This window comes from Artibeus jamaicensis, unplaced genomic scaffold, assembly GCF_021234435.1.
Source record: "Artibeus jamaicensis isolate MK-2021 breed Jamaican fruit bat unplaced genomic scaffold, CSHL_Jam_final contig_1998, whole genome shotgun sequence".
Taxonomy (NCBI): domain Eukaryota; kingdom Metazoa; phylum Chordata; class Mammalia; order Chiroptera; family Phyllostomidae; genus Artibeus; species Artibeus jamaicensis.
Genome location: NW_026521407.1, coordinates 3,549,702 through 3,567,727, shown reverse-complemented (window position 1 = coordinate 3,567,727; position 18,026 = coordinate 3,549,702). Strand labels below are relative to the sequence as shown.

Here is an 18,026-nt window from a genome sequence, read left to right as displayed (position 1 = left end):
GCCTCGCTGCCTGGTTTTTTTTATTCCCGGGAGGTGGGTGGAGGGAGGGGCAGATGCCCGTCTGTGGCCAGTGGTCCCCTTCCACCTCCAGCGATTCTCAGATCTTGGTTCCCGCACACACCCTATAGCATTGTCTCCATCAGCACCCATGCTTTATCCATTCCAACTGGGCAATGCTGGGGTTTCTAGTGAGTTCCTTAGGTGCACTGCCTTCCTCTTTTTACAAGGCCTCTGATGGGATTCCAGGATGGGCTGGATGTGGTAAGATGAACCCCAAGTCCCCCCATGGAGAAATCTAACCTAATGGGGAAGCCCAGCCCCCACTCATAAGACACCCTGAAGAACCTAAGGAGGTTCTTCTAGGAGGTGGCAGCTGCGGGACAAGCCTTGGTGAAGCCCCAAAGAGGTGGGAGTGAGGGCAAGCATAGCCATTCCCAGCGCGAGCCTCTCCTTTGCACACTGGTGCGCACACATGTGCAAACTAAAGCCCAATGCACTTGTGACCCCCAAGGAAATGCTCATGTTCCCCTTTGCCCTGATGGAAGTCCCAACATTGGGACCCTTCAGGGCCACCTTGGTGGGTCCCTAATAATACCCGAGATGAGTGGCCTCCACCATAACTCCCAGTGACAGCTCCTGAAGCATCATTGTGCATAGCTCTGTCACACAAGTCTCCCTCATGTCACCAAATTCTGGTTTCCCATAGCTTCCTCTCAAACATCCCAGTTCTGCACCTCAGGGCCATATAGGACCCACCCAGTCCTATATGGGCATCCCCCAGAGGGCACCTGGAAACCTGAGGTGGATGACCATGCCTCTCAAGGTATCTTCTCCAAGTGGATCATCCTTGGAACACTTCTGGGAAGACAGATCCAGGTGACTGAGTCCCAGCATCAGAGGCCACCAAACCACAAGGTTGCAGGTGTTGGCTCCAGAATTAGAGGGCACTGGGACCCTGCTCAGGAAACCAAGAAGTCCCCATATGTGAAGTGGCTGGACCTCCCTGGGTGGGGAGGCAGATCTGGGGGTACTGGTGAGGCCTTCTGCTGGTCTAACTGGGGCTGAGCATCCTGCTGCTGGAATCCCACTGCCCTCACCTGTCCTGTATATTAGGAGAGGGCCTGCACGTTACGTGTTCCAAAAGGTGGGCCAAGGAGCCCCCCAACCAATGTCTGAGCCCACGTGTGGTGTGTGGCTAAGGGTGCTGTGTGTGACTTTGCTGAGTTTCTCAGGCTTGAGATGTGACTTGCCCATGAGATATGTCCATGTTTGGGGCTGTGTGTCAAGCGGCTATGGACACTGTCACCTGCCCACCCTGTCACTTTCCTAGTTCTTAGGAGGTGGGGCAGGTTTTCCACAATCCAACACTTGCCATAGGGGAGGGAAATCAGATAAGGATTTTCTTTACTCCCAGAGCTCAGGCGTTACTAGGAATAGGGGGTCCTCCCAGGTCCTGCGGCCTGGCAGACCCCTTCCCACAGAACCTGCCCCACCCCAGTACTGACATTACATACTCATCATCTCCCCGCTCCCCACAGGGGCAGTATACTCAATCTCCCCACTCCAGCCTACCACCCAGATCTCACCAGATCCCCACAAGCCATGCCCTCTGTAAGAGCCCAGGCATAGCTCTGATAGGCTGTCACCAGAGTCACCCCCCCATCTCCACAATCTAACCAGCACCCCATGGCTGCCAGCAGATTCTGAAGACACCCAGAGACTTCCCCCACCCCCACACAAGCTCCCACAGATCTCCTTAGATATCTTCAGTCCCTAAAGTTATTAATTCTGTCCTTATAGTTCCAAGACCACCCTGGTTCAGCGTGCCATCTCTCACAGCCCCTCAGAGACCCAGGACCGCAGAGACACTGGCTGCTGGGGACTCTTCCTATGGGCCACACCCTCCTCCTGAGCTGCGGGCCCCAGTCCAGCCTCACCACTACTAAGTCTCTGTTTCCCCTTTCCACACGGGGGTGATAGGAACACCTGTCTCATTTTTAATCCGAAGAAAGTGCTGGCAAGCACCCCCCAAGCCATCACAGTAGGGTAGCTAGTTGTTGATTTTACGTGATCTGTCCCAGCTGGCCTGCCTCCACCTCCAGCTCACCAGGTCCAAGTCTGACCTCATCCCTCTCATCCCCTCACCCGTCAGTTCCACTCCAGGGCCAAGCCCTAAGGTCGTCCCAGACCCCTCCTCCTCCTTCAGTGGCCAGCCAGTCCCCTCTTCACTTCTACATCCTGAATGGCACCGTCATCCTCCCTCAACAGCCTCATGAGGGATGGCCCTGCCTTCGGGCTGCCCTCTCCAGTCCCGTCTCCACCGAGGAGCCCAGCGTTCCTGCTAAAACGCAAGTCTGAGCCCCTCCCTCTGTTACTTTTTTCCCTAAGGCTGAGGGTCAAGTGCAAGCCCTCTGTCCACCCCTTCACCCCCCCCTCTGCGGTCTCACTCATCGCCTCTCCCCCTACCCCCACGCCCTACTAGCACTTCCACCCTGCAGGTGTAGCCCCACATTTCCTCCAGGAGTCCTTCCGGAGCACCGCCCCCCTCCCCCGCCCCCTGGTCAGGCCTATCGCCCTCTCTGACCCCACCGCGCCCCATCCCGTGCGCTCTCCCAGCGCTGAGGTTTCCCCGGTGAACTAGGCCTCGTAGCCCCCGCGCTTGAGAGGACCTCCCCACCCGTCTTTCCCCTTGACTACTCCGGGAGCCCCGATGGCCGGGACCCAGTGGGTTCTGTTTCCCGCTGGGGGAACTCCCCTCGGGTCTCAGAGCCAACGACCGCTCGGTGAATGTCTGTTGAGTGGTTGAATCAGGAGCCCTTATGAAGAGCCTGGCAGAAGAGGTGGAAGCCCCGTGGGTTCCAGGGAGGGGCCGCTCCCCCAGCCCCAACTCCCGCGGGCTGAGAAGTAGCAACAACTCGGAATCCCCTCGCCCGGCCGCGACGCGATGCGACGCGGGCCGCTCCCGCCCCTCCGCGAGCTCTGCCTCCGCTCCCTCCCCCCCTCCCTCTCTTTGTCTCCCGGGCTCCCGGCCTCCCTGCCACGCGCCCCGGCATCGCCCCTTCTGGGGGACCCCCGAGGACCCCCGGCGGCGCTACGCGACGCGCAGCGGCCTGCGGGGCGGGGACCTGCGTCCGGCGGGGCCTAGGGGGCGGGGCGGGGAGGTGGCGCGCGCTCTCCCTCCCTCCCTCCCTCCCTCTCCCTCCTCCTTCTCTCTCCCTCTCTCTCACACACACACGCGCGCACACAACACACGCACACAACACTCACGCACACGCACGGAGCATCCTCCCCTCAGGTCTTCTGGTCCAGCCCCACCCGCGCCTCCTGCTTCCTACAAACCTCCATCTCTCCCACACGACACCCCCCTCCCTCCAGCTCCCGGACCCTCCTCGCCAACCCCCACTCCAGTCCCAGGATGGAGCGGATCCAGCCGGCCCGGAGTCCCCCGCGGCCGGGGTGACGGCCCCCGCCCCTCTCCCGCCCGGCCCCCGCCCGGAGCACCATGGGCCGGAGGGTTTCCTTAGGTGCCGGACGCTGAAGATGACTGATGCTGGAGGTGAGGGGCCGGGACCTCAAGGACCCCCAGGTGGACGGGGAAGCGGAGCCGGGCGCTCACTCCGGCTCGCTGTGGGACCCCGAGTCGGGGCGGATGGAGTGTAGCGCCGAGGGCCTTTCTTCCCCCATCCCTTGGGGGCTGCGGGGGGCTAGGGTGCTGGGCTGTCAGGGGAGGGGGCGGAGATAGGATTTGTGTCCCTAATCCTCTCCCTCCCGCCCGCCACCCGGATAAATTAATTTAAAAAACTGGTGTGGGAGGAAGGGGGAGAGGGCTTAACTCTTTCTTCCCCAGCGCGGAGTTGGACTGATGGATTGGAAAGAAACTGGCTGCGAGGCTCTGATGGCGTGGGGGGTGGGGGCCTAGGGGCCCCGAGAGTGCAGTGGGTGCCCTGCCCTCCACCCCCACCCCTGGTTCGGCGGCGCTGGGCAGAGGGGCGAGGTGGGGGCGGGGAAACCGACGCTGGCCGGAAGCCCCGACCCAGCCTGGGCCTATGGGAGAGGGGCTCCGCTTTCCGTAGCTGCACAACCGCCTCCCCCTACCCCGAGCCTCGGCTCCCGGCCATTCTTTCCCAGCGGCACTTCTCTCTTGGTCCCTTTCTGCTCTCTCAGAGCTCCTTCCCTCTAGTCTGCCTCTCTGGGGGCCGCCCCCCTCCAGGCAGCAGTCTCCCTCTCTTCGCGCCCTCCCTCGGGCCCCCCTCAGCGCTGCCGGGGGCCCTCTCCACTCCTGCTTCCCCGGGCCCCACTCCCCGTCTCATCTCTTTCGTGCCCTTTCTTCCTTTTCTCTGCGGCTCTGTGAATTGACACCCGCCCCCCCGCCCCCCACCAACCTGTCTGTCTCTGTTTCTAATACCCGTTCTCTCTCCAGGGCTGTGCCCCTTTCTCTCTCCTTCCCTTGGGTTCCAGGAAGCTTCCAGCCCCCCTGTCTCCCTTTCTCCCAGAGAAGGGTCAAAGGTCACTGGTGGTCCTCCTCTGGGAATTGGGAGGAGTAGCCCAGTAGAATCTGAGTCCAGACTTTGTGCAGAGGGACAGGTTCATTTCCACCCCGTGGCAGTTACCTGGTTGAATGTGCGTGTGTGTATGGGTGTGTGTGCAGGAGTGTGATGGCTCAGTTTGGGAATAAGGGGGTTGGGTGGGAGGGGCCTGGTGATGTCCTGGAAGTTCTGCTTCCCAGAGTAAGAAAGGAGGGTCCCCCACACACCCCTGGGAGGTACTTGTTGAAGGGAGGGAAAGAAAGCAGTTTGTGCTGAATGAGAGTGAACTAGGCTCAGGTGTGAGCTGGAGGCCCCAGCCCACCCCAGAGGGCACCTGAAAGAGGACTCCCCTTTCACAAGAGGGTCTCCACCCTGGACAGGACCTTGAATAAAGGACACGCAGGTTCTCCATGTCGCCTAAGAGAGGAGGTACTGCAGCTGCCCTTGGGGAGCCTCCACCCTTATCTTCAGAGAGTCCCCAGTCTGGTGGGGAACATTGCCCTTCCCCTCCTCAGGAGCTCCCATCCGATGTGGGGGAGACCTGGCCCAGTTAGGGAACTGATAAAGCATGAAAAACCCCTCACTTCCCAGTGGCTGGGGCAGGGTGGGTTTAGAAATTAGGAAGACAAATGACGGGGAGGGCTATCTGGGACAGCTTTCTGGAGGTGGTGGCAGCTGTGTCCTGGTCAGATGAAGCTTTGAGATTGAATGAGGCAATTTGGTTTATTCTTAGGGGCAGGCTCCTCTCCCATCCGGCCCTGCAGGACAGGAAGAGGGGCCCTAAAACTTCTTTGCTACTCACACCCAGAGTTAAAACGTGGCAGCAGGCTTCTTGAAGGGCCTTCCCTTGTCTCTGGGCCCTTCTGACACCTCATTTCCTGCGTTCAGCCCCAAGCATCCATGCAGCCTGCTTCTCCCAGGTCTAGCCATCATGGACTAGCTCCCCGCCCTCTCCCTTTCTCCCCTCGGTGTCCTTTCCTTAAGAGCACCCACCAAAAATGCAGATCATCACCCCGGATAAGGCTGAGGGGCAGGAGACTGGGGTCACCATTGAGGTCTGTCACTTGTCTCCTGCATCTTGGTTTTTTCTATAAAGTGGGGATACTGAGAATCCTTAGAACCAGTGAAATGATGTCCGTGTAATAATAGGGGGGTTGGAAAAGACCCCAGCAGGCACATGGCTTTCCTACACAGCCAGGCAATTGCGTGGTCCAGCCCTGTGCCCTGCCCTTCGCCTGCAGACTTGAGTGGCAGGACTAACTAAAGGTCGTGTCCCAGCAATGCAGTGTGTCCCTGCCCCTGAGCTTCCTCACTCTCTCTTTACCAGGTGTTCCCCTGACCCTCTGACAACCAGAGCTTGGTTTTGGCAGCTACAACCCTATATCTGCTAGGAAGCCTGCCCCCAACTGTTTCAGCTGCACACACCCCGCTTCCCCACCTGCCCTCTTTCTTACTTCCCACCAAAAACACAAAACCAGCCCTCCTACCCACCCACACTTCTTCCGAGAACATCCTTGATGCATCACAAGGATTTGGCTGTCCACTGTTGTGCTGTGAGCACACCGCATACCCTCCGGCATCTGTGAGTGTGAGTGTGTCTAGAACAGTGAGTTTGCCAGGAACAGTGTCTCCGTTGCTGATGGCACCAGCTTCCTGAACAGCTCGGTGCTCAGGAAGGCAAATGGTGAGCACACCAGTGATGGGTGTGGGGGCAAGGGGAACAGCACTGGGTGATGGACCAAGAGATGGGTGGGTGGATGCTATGAACTGATGGATGCAAAGATGGATAGATGGATGAATGCCCAAGTAGATGGATGGATGTAGGAACCCGAGTCCTGGTCCTGATATGGCCATGAACTTGTTATGTGATCCTGAGCCAGTCATTCTCATGTTTCTTTATTTGTAAAACAAGAGAATTGGATTTACTAAACTCCAGGAATTCTCCCACTTTTTCTGTGGGACAATTTACGATGATTAAAAGTTCTTCCGGAACTGAAAGGCCCAGGAGAGTGACGGGGACAGATCAGTGACCTGCGTGGAGGCACACAGCACGTCAGATGGGGCCAGGCTGCAGGACTCAGCCTGGTCTACACCCTGGACCTGCCTCTGCCCTCTGCGTCCCCTCCTGCCATAGCCGCCTGGATCTGGGCACAGTTCAGAGACCGCCTCTCCCAGGGCTGGAGGAGGAGTTCTGAGGGAAGGTGAGGGGCCAGAGGCCAGGACTTGCTCCTGGCCTCCACCCACCTGAACCTCTCACTCGCCCTCTCTTTCTCTCTCTCTCCACCTTATCCTTCCCAGCTCTCTTGAGTCATGGCTTCTTCAAAGCTCCGAGAACCCACCGATGAGGTTTTTGGTAAGTTCTGTTTGGCGCTGCAGGTGGGGGAGGCAGGAGTCCCTTGGGGACTTCAGTGTGTGTGTGTGTGTGTGTTGGGGTCTTACAGCCTGATTCTTTGTCACAACTGTCTGAGTGACAGGATAGTGACAACAGCAGCGATGTTAGGAAGAATCCGCATTTATTAGGCCCTCGTCTTGTGCCAGGTACTAGGCTACACCCCCACTCACAGGCACTGTCCCACCAAGTCCCCACAGCCATGCGAAGAAGCGTGCCCGCTTCACAGGCGAGGAGCCGAGGGCACTGAGTGCTGGCGTGACTTTATTCAAAGTCACACGGCGGGTGAGAGGCAGCGTTGGGCCCCCAGACTGCCCAACTCCCTGCGCTCAGCCTCTGTGCTGTCCACCTGTGTCCCCTGGCACACGCGACAGTTACTTTTCAGTTGCATAAATAAGGACCTCCCTTGGCATGGACGCACATAGAAATCAAATACATAACACGCACTCAGCCCCGGCACACACCTGCCTGCACCATGGATTGGAGAAAAACCACCAGGCCAGGCACAGTTCCCAGCATGCAGTGGGGTAGAGAGACTGTTTCCACCTGGATTGGGTGGAGGAGTCAGTGAGCAAAGCAACATGGAGGAACCTGGAGGGGACAGGAAGAAGCCCCTGAAGCCTGTACCGTGTGTGCGGCTTTCAGAACTCACATTTGTGTGCATGACCTTGAGAGGCTCCTGGCTGTGGAAGCCACAGGGCCTCCCAGCTTCTCCTCCCCTATTCTCCCCCACTTTTCTTCCCCTATCCTCCTCCCCCTCCTCTGCTCACCTCATTCTCCCCTGGCACCACCGCACGCCCTGGCAATGCCAGGAACTGCCGCCTCCCGGCTCCTGGGGACCGCTGCTTTCCACTCGCCCTCCCCGGGGCCTGCGGAGTGCAGGGCTGGCCGGCCTCTGGGACTCCCCCAGTCTTGAACCGCCGCTGGGCCTCTCAGGCTCTGAGCTGCTCTATCTCCATGCAGGCCTGGCCTGACCTCTGGCCTGACAGAGATGAGCTCCCCTTTGTGGGGCTTTTCGGCCTCCATTCCCCCTCCTCCCAACCCAGCCCTTCCTGTTTTCCTTCTCCCTGACCTGCTGAGGTAGCGCCAGCCCTGCCTGCTTCCCGTGAGAGAGGCAATTAAATATTCAAGATTTCCCACTGCCCTGGGACAGAGTAACTCCCGGTGGGAGTGGGAAGGAGGGGTCCCCAGGGAAGGACGGAAGTAGGTGAGGGGGGCCTGGCAGACCAAGGGGCTGGAGAGAGACTGGCCCCACCTTGCTCCCCAGATGCTCCAAGGTAAGATGACCAGGGTCCCGATGTGGCCCAGAGTCAGGAGAACGGGGCCCTTCTCCCTGACCTTCTCCCCATACGTATGCACATGTGTGAGTCTGTGTAACGCAGACACGTGGGAGCGATATTTTATTGTGGGAAGGCAAGAGTAGGGAGACTACCACTGTGCAGCCACCGAGTAATTCAGGGTGGCCGGGCACCAGCTTGGTCCCAGCACCTCCCCCACAGCGGCGAGAGCACTCCTCGGTGACCTGGGTCAAACCCTGCCTCTCCCAGCCTCAGTTTCCCCACCTGTAAAATGAGGATCTGGCACCCCTACCTGGGACTCAGAGGAGGTGGAGAGGGCTTGGTAGTTCCAAGCTGAGCCTCTGCAGCCGGGCTGCCTGCAACCCCAGACCACTCTTCACCAGCCACGTCAGGGCTGCCCGGGGAGGCCCGGGGTCTCCTCCTTACGGGGCTGTGGGCAGGTGTGCGTGAGCTGGCACATGCGAAGCACTTGTGAAGACTGGTGCCCGGCAGTGAGAGCTGAGGAAGTGATAGCTGTTATTCTGTCGTCAGCCCTCATCCTCCCTCCTCGCTGCTTCCAGGCAGTGCCTGGAGATTCCGTGTCAGGGGACAGAAGGCTCCCCTCCCAGGCTCGGCCCCAGGGCCTGGAAACAGCGGAAGGGAAGCAGCGGAAGGGTGGCTGAGCGGCTAGAGCAGCGGTGTCAAACCGGGAGTCCGAGATGGCAGGCCTCTGACAGGACCGCTCCCCTCTCCACGCCACTGCCAGCTGCGCCTGGACAACAAGCCTGTCTGGCCACCCTCCCCTTCAGCCAGGCCGGTCCCCCCTCCTTGCTGGCTGCACTGGCCCCTGCTGACCCACACTCCCAGCCCATGACCACACGGTCCCCTCTTGTTCTGTCTACAACCTTGGCTCCTTCTTGTCACCCAGACCTCACTCAGCCCAGCTACCTCATCTGAAACAGTAGCTCCCCCAGTCACTCCCTGTCTTCATCCGTTCGACAAACATCAGAGCTTCTGATGTGCGCCTCTCTGTTCTAGGCCCTGGGAAGACGGCTCAAAACGAGCCAGGCAAAGTCACTGCCCTCATGGAGCTTGAATTCTAGCCCAGGGGCCAGCAGGGGGCAGTGCCACAGCAGTCGTGACTAAGCAAGCAAAATGTCAGATGGGAGGAGGGCTGCGCCGAGGACAAGAAAGTGGCATGGGACGGGGCACGGGCAGGCGCCCATTGTGACCCTCGCCAGGCACCCGCGTGTGTCTGGAGTCCACAAAAGTGCGGCTCTGCTTCAACTGGCCAAGCACCTACTGAGCCCCTACCCTCTGCCAGGCCCCACATCCGGGTACACAGTGGACAGTCGAGGGTGTCACCCTCTGCTGTGCAGACTGGCATGGGACACTCATTCCCCAGATCAGAGGGACAAGCCTGAAGAGCTGTGGCGGTCCAGAGTCTGGCAGTCCACAGTGGGGGCAGGTGACAAGGTGACGTGTAGGAGTTGAGGGTCCAGACGGGCTGGAGAGTGATGGAGCAGAGGGAGCAGCGGGACACAGGGAAGGAGGCAGGAAACGAAGGTAGAGGCAGGTGTCTGGGCATCAGTACAAGTGGTTTCCTACTATGCCCACCGACGCCACCAGCAGCCAGTGCCCGGGCACACTTACCAAGTCACAGGCATTACTGCAAAGCACTTTTTGTGGATTATCTTTTTTAGTGCTCGCAACAACCCCATAAGGACGATACTGCTATTATGACTCCACTTTACAGATAAGAAGCTGTTAGCTAAATGCAAGTCACTTGCTCAGGGCCGCCCAGCCAGCAAGTGGCAGCACCGGGTTCCGCCCAGGCCGTCTGGCTCCAGGGCTTCTGCTCTTCACAGAGGCACACATGTAAGAGCGTGCTGTGCAGAGGAGGGGATCCGGGGGACACGTGAGGGTGTGGGCCCCTCAGGGCTTGAATGGAGGGCTGAGGGCTCAAACTTGATATTAGGATGGACTGCTTCCCACCCCTGACCCCTGACCCTCTGCTGGGGGGTGGTTTAAAAGCTGGAGAGTATGAGCCAGCCAGAAATATGCTTTAGGAAGTTTCTTCTCGCTTGCAGAAAGTGGGTAGGGAGGCAGAACAGAGCCTGGCACACGCTGGGAGCAGGGAACTAAGAATGGACTGGTGCTGAGGCCATGCTCTGCAGCGGGTGGGGGAGGGCGAGGTGGGAGTGGGCGGCTGGTGAAGACGTGAGCAGAGGCGTCCTATTGGAGAGAAGGGGCCAGGTTCCAGGGATGTGAGGAGGCAAATCTGTTCTTTCATTAAAATAACGTTTACTAACCACTGTGTACCGGGCACTACTCTATGCCTGTGTTAGAGCAGCAAACAAACTGGAACCGTCTGTCCTAGCCGGAGCTGACATTCAAAGGGGTAGAAGAGAGACAATAAATTGAGTAAGTAGAATAGCTAATGAGCTAAGGAATGATAAGTGACAGAGGAAAAAGTAGGTGTGGAGGTTCTGGGGGTATTATAAGTTGGTTGGTCAGGGGAGTCATCAGTGAAAGTATTTCAGCCAAGACCTGAAGGAGGTGGGGGGAGAACTATGCAGAAATCTGTGGCTTGAGACTTGCTGGACAGGGGGAGGAAGTGCAAAGGCCCCGAGGTGCAGGTCAGGCTTGCAGGAGGAAGAGCCAGGAGGCCGGGATGGCTGGAGTGGAGGGGGGCAGCAGAAGAGCAGCCGGCGCTCAGAAGGTGGCCTGGACTCAATCTGAAGGCCACTGGGAGACTGGGGTTCTCACTCTGAGTGAGACAGAAGTCACTGGAGGTTCTGCACTGCAGAGTGACCCCAGTTGATAGGTTTTATCAGGATCACTCTGGCCGTGGTGTTGAAAATAGACTGTAAATGGGAGGAGGAGGAGGGACTACCATCTGCGAGGCAAGAGGCAACGGTGACCTGCACAGGCTGCGAGTTTTTTCTCATGTCCCCTCCCCTCTTCTCCCCACCTTGCTTCTCTCCTCTTCTCCCCTACTCTCCTGGGCACTCTCTCTCCTCTTCCTCCCCATACATATTCATGTGTGAGTGTAACACAGATATACAAATAGTATTTTCTTGTGGGGAATCAAAAGTGGGGAGAGTAGTACTTGCCCTCCATCGCACACAGGCCCTCATCACTCAGCCTCAACCGCCGTCTGCTCACGGATAGTCTCGTTCCATCTCCATTCCCTTGTACGGCTCACCTCCCTTCCCCTGGATTATTTTGAATCTAGTCCAAAACATCTTGTCATTTCACCATAAATATTTCAGTACATCTAGATATATTTCAGAGGTAGCGCTAACAGGAACTGTGGATGGATTGGTCTGTCGGGTGGGAGGGAAGAAGAGGAGCCAGCAATGACTCCAGGGGTTTGGTCCGGGCAGCTGCAAGGATGAAGCTGCCATTTGCTGAGCTGGGCAGACTGGGAGAGCAGCTGGGGGCGGGGAGCCCAGCCTTGGCATGCACGTTGAAGACGCCCGTTGGACATCTAAGTGGTGATGTCAAGTAGGCAGCTGGACACATGAATGACCAGAGGGGTCTGGGGCTACAGGGGCAGGGCAGCTTAGAGCTGGCTGAATGGGGTGACTGGGTGGGGTGGCTGGGTGGAGGATGGGGCCTTTCACTGAAGCAGGGAACACAGGAGAAGCCAGTTTGAGGCAAGGCGGTGGGTTCATTTTGATGGGTTGAGTTTTAGGTTCTGGGTGCCTTGATATGACAAGTTCCCTGGCAGGGTTCGAGGTGCCAGGTTTGGAATCCAGGGGAGGGAGGGGTCAGGGCTGGAAATAGACATGGACAGTAGTTAAACCAGGAGAGACACTGGGGTGGCTTAGGGGGTATCTGCGGACCAGAGGAGGAGCAGGCAACACAGAACGGGCATGGGTGATGGGGTGGGGGTCCCCTAGATCGCTGGATGGGTGGGGAAGGAAGGTCAACCCAAGCTGAAGTCTGGGAAGAACCTTTTCTGCCTGGAGACCCCCGTGCACAGTGAGGGCTTAGGAAACTAGGAGCAGAGGGGTTTGTGCACGACCCGTTGGGTTTGCCCACCCTTTCTCCATGTCCTTACCCAGGATCTAGCCCTCTAGGTCCTGTCCCCCTCTGGGCTTGTCTCCCTCTGGGTCTGTGAGAGGCCCCATCACACTGCTGTATCTGTGTGTTGACAGGCCTGGCTCCTGGGAGACCAAGAGACCCTGCTTCCCATTTCAGCTGCACTCCCAGTGCCCAGCACCCGGAAACATTCGGGCACTGTCTGGGGTGTAGTGCAGGTGGCCGCTGGGCCTCTGGGCTTGCTCACCTCATGTGTCTGTTCTCTGCCCCCTTCACCCGGTTTGTAGACCTGGACTTGGCTGTGCCAGAGACCGTCAGACTGGACAGCAGTTTACACAAAGCCCGGGCCCAACTGCTGGCCAAGGGCCGTAGACATCGGCCTTCCCGCTCCAGGCTCCGGGACAGTGCCAGCTCTGCGGAGGATGGCGAAGGCTCCGATGGGCCTGGAGGCAAGGTTGGGGCAACCCACGCAATCACACGCATCCCACGCACTCTTCTTGCCCCTGGATAGTCCCTCCAAACCGCTCTTCCAGGGAGACCACTCGGCCCCCCAGCCTCGGACATGATAATGCTCACAAACTTGAGCTGCCTTCACTTCCGGCTCATTTCATCCTCTCGTGGAAGGGATTATCATCCCCATTTTACAGATGAGAAAACTGAGGCTTAGGGGTTCTGTAAACAAAGCCACGCAGTAAAAGAGGTGGGATTCAATCCCATCCTCTGTGGCTGAAAGCCTTCCGTTTTTTCACCTTTCACTGCCCAGCCACCACTCTATCCCACATGGGGAAACCCTCCCTCCAGTTCCCAGAAAGACCCAGGAGTCTGGGCTCCATGCCTCCGGAGGCTCCCTTGCAGTTTACTGGGTGAACCAGGCTCCCAGCCCCTCCGGGAAGCGGGGAGGAGGAATGGCAGTAAGCGGCTGCCCGCCCCCGCAGGTGACCGACGGCTGCGGGAGCCCCCTGCACCGGCTGCGCTCGCCTTTGCACTCGAGTCCGGGGTCTCCGGCTGTGGGTTCATTCTGCCTGGAGCCTCCGGGGCTACGGCGCAGCCTGGACGAAGACGAACCACCACCCTCGCCACTCACCCGCTACCGGCCCCTGCACAACGCCGCTTCGCACGAGGGCCTGGCCGCCGCCTCCAGCTCACCGCCACGCTCCGCGCCCTCCTCCGATAGCTCGCCCAGCTTTGTGCGGCGCCACCTGCGCGCAGAGCCGCACAGCGAAGGTGAGCGCGGCCCGCCCGGTGCCCCCTGCTGGTGCGCGCGGGTACTGCAGCGGCACCGAAGCGCAGGGCGGGACCAAGTGGAACGTGGTGGCTTGCGGGGGAGTTAACACCGCGCTTCATTCATTCATCTACTGAGCGCCTACGATGTGCCAGGCACTGCTGCGCACTCGACACATAAGCGAGCAAACAGATGCAGTTCTCATTCTCGGGGGGCTTGTAGTTCCCGGGAGAAACAATAAAGTAATTCCTTATAGTGGCCGACGGGGGCTGGGGAAGGAAGCAATCAGATCATCCCTTAAACGTAGAGTTACAAGCTGTAATAAGTGCTATGTGAGAAAAGAGCACAGTGGTGTGGGAGAGCGCATATAAGGGTGAAAAGACCTAGTTGAGAGCATCCTGGAAGGCTTCTCCGAGGAAGTGACATGTGACAAAAGATTTGAAGGCTGGTTAGAAGCTGGCCAAGATAAAATTAACACTCAATAGCAGTGGTCCCTACTTTTTCAGAGCGGTTTATAGTTTGTTTACGGCTTTCCTCAACATCCCATTAGGTGCCATGAAAGAGGCAGGTGTCATTATCCCCGTATTGGAGATGAAGGAAGCTCAGAGAGTTTAAGTGACTTGTCCTAGGTCACACAGCTGGTGAAGGGCACTAGAGCCAGGCTGCATGACTCTAAGTGAGGAGAATTTCTCCCACCCCACACCGGCAACTGAACTAGGCTATTTCACAGGCTATTTCCTTCCCTCTTCCCCAAAAGATGACAGCCGAGATGCCAGCCCACCCGAGCCTGCCAGCCCCACCATTGGCCTGGATAAGAAGACTCGCCGAAAGTTCCTGGACCTGGGGTGAGTGTGGGAGAGGCCAGAACCAAAGCCTTGGAGCTGTGGGGGGAGGGGTACAGGGTAGTACTGTGGGCAGCACTGCCCCACTACCCCCTCCCCTCCCCACAGGGTCACCTTACGCCGAGCATCCACTAGCAAGAGCCGGAAGGAGAAGGGCAGCAACCGCCTGTCCATGGGCAGCAGGTAAGAGGCTCACACGGCGAGCGCCTCATCCCCTCTGCTTCCGCCTCTGAGTCCCCGCAAGCCTGGCCCTCTCCTCCGTGCCCGCACCCATGCAGGGCGTGCTCTCCACAGGGAGTCGGTGGAGGGGTCCAGCAGGTCCGGGGGCTCCGCGTTCCTGCCCTTTTCCTGGTTCACGGACAGCGGCAAGGGCTCGGCCTCCTCTGGCAGCACCACCCCCCCTGCCTGCTCGCCTAAACACGAGAGCTTCAGCCCCAAGAAGTCAGCTTCTCAGGTAAGTCTGTGGTCTTCTTGCCCCCACAGTGGCCCTTAGGCTCAGGTGACATGAGGGCTGGCACCCAGGCATTCCGACAGTCTGTCCCCTGAGCCATGCAGTAATTCATTCATTGGTCCATCTCTGAGTTTGTGCATTCACTTGTTCACACGTCCATATTCTGAGTAGCTAATTTGTTGATTCATTCGTGGCTCCGTCCACTGAACACGTGTCACTGGACACTGCGATTCCCCTAGCGTTCACCCAGCCCGAGGTCTCCTGCATTCCTGTGAGCTTTTCTGCCCGGCTCAGTTCTAGCTCCACGTCTGAGTTCTAGCTCCTGTCCGAGGAGAAGGGACTTGCACCCACACACGCATGGACCCCCAGCCCTGTATTGGGCCTTTGGTTCTGTTTCCCATGTGCAGCTGGGGCAGAGGAGATCAGGATGCTAGGAATTCAGGACAGAAGGGGTCCCTTCTCACCCGAGACTGCCTTCTTTCTTTCTTCCCTTGTGCAGGGCCCTGGGGTACCAGAGGGAATGGACACAGCCCAGGCTCTCAGAGAAGCTCCCAGTCTAGTGAGGGCAGGGATCTCCGATCGGGCACTCACAGCCAGGGCACCAGAGGCCGCAGTGGGGAAGCGTAGGGCAGACTCATCTGACGCAGCCTGGGGGAAGCCTGGCTGACTCCCTGTAGAAACTGATGCCTTCATTCCTGCTAATGGTTGTGCCTGGCTCAGTTCTAGCCCCTCGTCCTCCCAGATCCTGACGGAGTCACCCTGTCATATGTGCCCGCCCAGCTCCTGGCTCATGCACAGGGTGCACTGAACAATTCCTGGTGCCTAATCTAGGACCTCATCTCCGTCCAGATAGGGGTGGGTGGATTGGGGGTCCCCCCCTTGGGCTGGGGGCAAGCTTTCTCCTCAGCGGCACACACTCCCTCCTGTCTAGGAATCCACCCTGAGTGATGACTCCACACCCCCCAGCAGCAGCCCCAAGATCCCGAGCGGTCCCCGGCAGGAGGCCAAGTGCTCCTACCCCTATCACACGCTGTCCCAGTCTTCGGATGAGGTGAGCGAGCTCTGGCCTCTGGCTCTGCCTAGTGTGCAGGCCACGGGCTGCATCCTCCTCCTCACCCTCCTCGGTTTCCTCCCCAGTTCCTGGATGAGCCCCTCCCCACTATCCACCACTGGACCAGCCAGCAGGTGGGCCAGTGGCTGCACAGCCTCAACCTGGAGCAATACGCCGCCGAGTTTGCCGCACGGCAGGTGGATGGGCCCCAGCTGCTGCAGCTGGATGGAAGCAAACTGAAGGTGGGTCAGAGTAAGAAAGCCCCAGCCTGGCCGGGGCCTGGGGCAGCCTTCAAGGATTAGGATCCCCTCAGCCTGACCTTGTCACTCCTCTGAACCCACTGCCCCTAACCTCTGACCTGTGGGCAAGGTCCTTGGCCTAATCTGTCCTCTGGCATGGGTCCTCAGTCTGACTTAAAACTCAAGCCCAAGTCTTCAGTTTGACCTTCAAGCTCCAGACCTTGACCCCTAGGACTTGGTATCATCTGACTCTTGACTCTGATGTGTCCTCTCGTCATGAGAGGTGTCCCGGGAAGCAGGCCTCCTCCTGATCACCTTGTCTGAGTCTTAGTCTTGGAGGTGGGTGGCAGTGGGGAGAGGTCAGGGGGGGCTTCTGGCCTCCGTGCTACAAGGTTTCTGGTCGGTTTCTGCCTTCTCCTGGTTGCTTGGGGAAGGAATAGAGAGGAGAGTCCCCCCAAGAAGTCTCCGGTGTGGGGAGGGGCCTCACCAACTGACCAGCCATGTGACTTTGGGCAAGTTGCTCCCCATCCCTGGGCATCGGGGGTTGGCTGGGTATGCCCAAACTGAAGTGAGTACAGGAACGGGAGCCAAGGATTATGGGAAGTGGGAGGTGGTCAGCAGTGGTGGCAAAGGGCCTGGTACTCTCCACTCATCTCCCTCAATGCCTCCCATTCAAATTCTTGCTGAGGGTTCTGATCCACTGGCAGGTCTGGGAGGAGAGGGCAGATAGAGCTCCAGAGAGGGTACAGCTGGGGCACAAAGGACCCGGGTGCTTCTGGGGTGCTTCCCCTCACCCTCGGTTTCCTCCCTTAGAGCCTGGGGCTCAGCAGCTCGCACGACCGGGCACTGGTGAAGCGGAAGGTGAAGGAACTGGCAGCAGCTGCTGAGAAGGAGCGCAAGGCCCAGGAGAAGGCTGCACGGCAGCGAGAGAAGCTCCGGCGCAGGGAGCAGGAGGCCAAGAAGAGCTAGAGGAGAGTGAGGCGGGCACAGCACCCAGGCAGGGGCAGCTTCCGGCTCAGCAGGCACAGGCCTCCCCAGGGAAGCAGGGCCTGGGCGCCCAGCGTGGGCTGGCCTGGCCCCACGCTCTCAGGGGTACTTGCCCTCTCTCACCTTGTCACTCTGGACCAAGATCCCCCAGAAAGGGAGACCCCAGGGAGAGGGCCCAGTAATAAATCAATTTCGAGGACTCAATCAGCACAGAGTTCCTGGGGGAAGTAGCAGATTATGGGAAGAGGGCAGAGAGGCTAGGGCTGAAGCCAGTCTGGGAGCCCAGACGCACCTGGGTTGATCTGACACTCTGTCCTGGGGTCACCGTGGTGTGGGGGCGGGCAGTGAGCTGGGATGCCTGCCTGCCTGCCTGCCAGAGGCCAGGGACCCAGGGCTCAGAGAGGTGGCTGAGCATCTCAGCAGGAGTGGGCGGATGGAGTTGTTTCTCTCCAGCTCTCTAAGGTGGCTGTGTGTGGGGAGAGCTCTGCTCTGTTCCCAGGGAGGCTGGTGGGCACGGCAGCAAGCTGCACTCAGAGTAGACACCCGGACTGCCTCCTCAACAGGAGAGCAGAGGAAGCAGCATGGTCATCCCACTTGGCCTTTGTAGGACTTCAGGAGAAGGGAGAGTGAAACCCTCCTCCTCTTCCCCTCCCCTATCCTGTGGTCCCGACGGTGAGACGACACCCCCAAGGGTCTGCTCTTCCTGGGGCCCCGTCAGGCCGTCAGGCCTGCGCCTTGGCCCACTAAGGCGGGCCCATTTCTCCTCCCGCTGCCCTCAGAAGGTACCTGAGCCCTCCCTGGGAACAGAACTTAGGAGCTGGTAGAGATGAAGGGACCCCCTTCCAATGCACCAATGCACCAATGCCTATGTGGGACTGCACTGAGGAATCCTCACTGGAGTCAGGCAGAGGCAAACCCAGGAAGGGTTCGCCAGCCCTCCCCCACCTGCCCTTCTCCCAGCGGGGTCTCAGTGAGCTTCAGAACTGGAAGTT

At 58.9% G+C, this 18,026-nt stretch overlaps 1 protein-coding gene across 1 annotated transcript; it reads left to right on the top strand.

Moving 5' to 3' along the window:
- Positions 1-3,212: 3,212 nt before the first annotated feature.
- On the top strand, positions 3,213-17,749 carry SAMD14 (sterile alpha motif domain containing 14). Its single transcript, XM_037150004.2, has 10 exons — positions 3,213-3,556; positions 6,825-6,879; positions 12,530-12,696; positions 13,178-13,466; positions 14,222-14,309; positions 14,415-14,489; positions 14,601-14,760; positions 15,689-15,808; positions 15,895-16,050; positions 16,861-17,749. The coding sequence occupies exons 2-10, from the start codon at positions 6,837-6,839 to the stop codon at positions 17,014-17,016; spliced, it is 1,254 nt and encodes a 417-aa protein (XP_037005899.2). The 5' UTR covers positions 3,213-3,556; positions 6,825-6,836; the 3' UTR covers positions 17,017-17,749.
- The last annotated feature ends 277 nt before the right edge of the window (positions 17,750-18,026 follow it).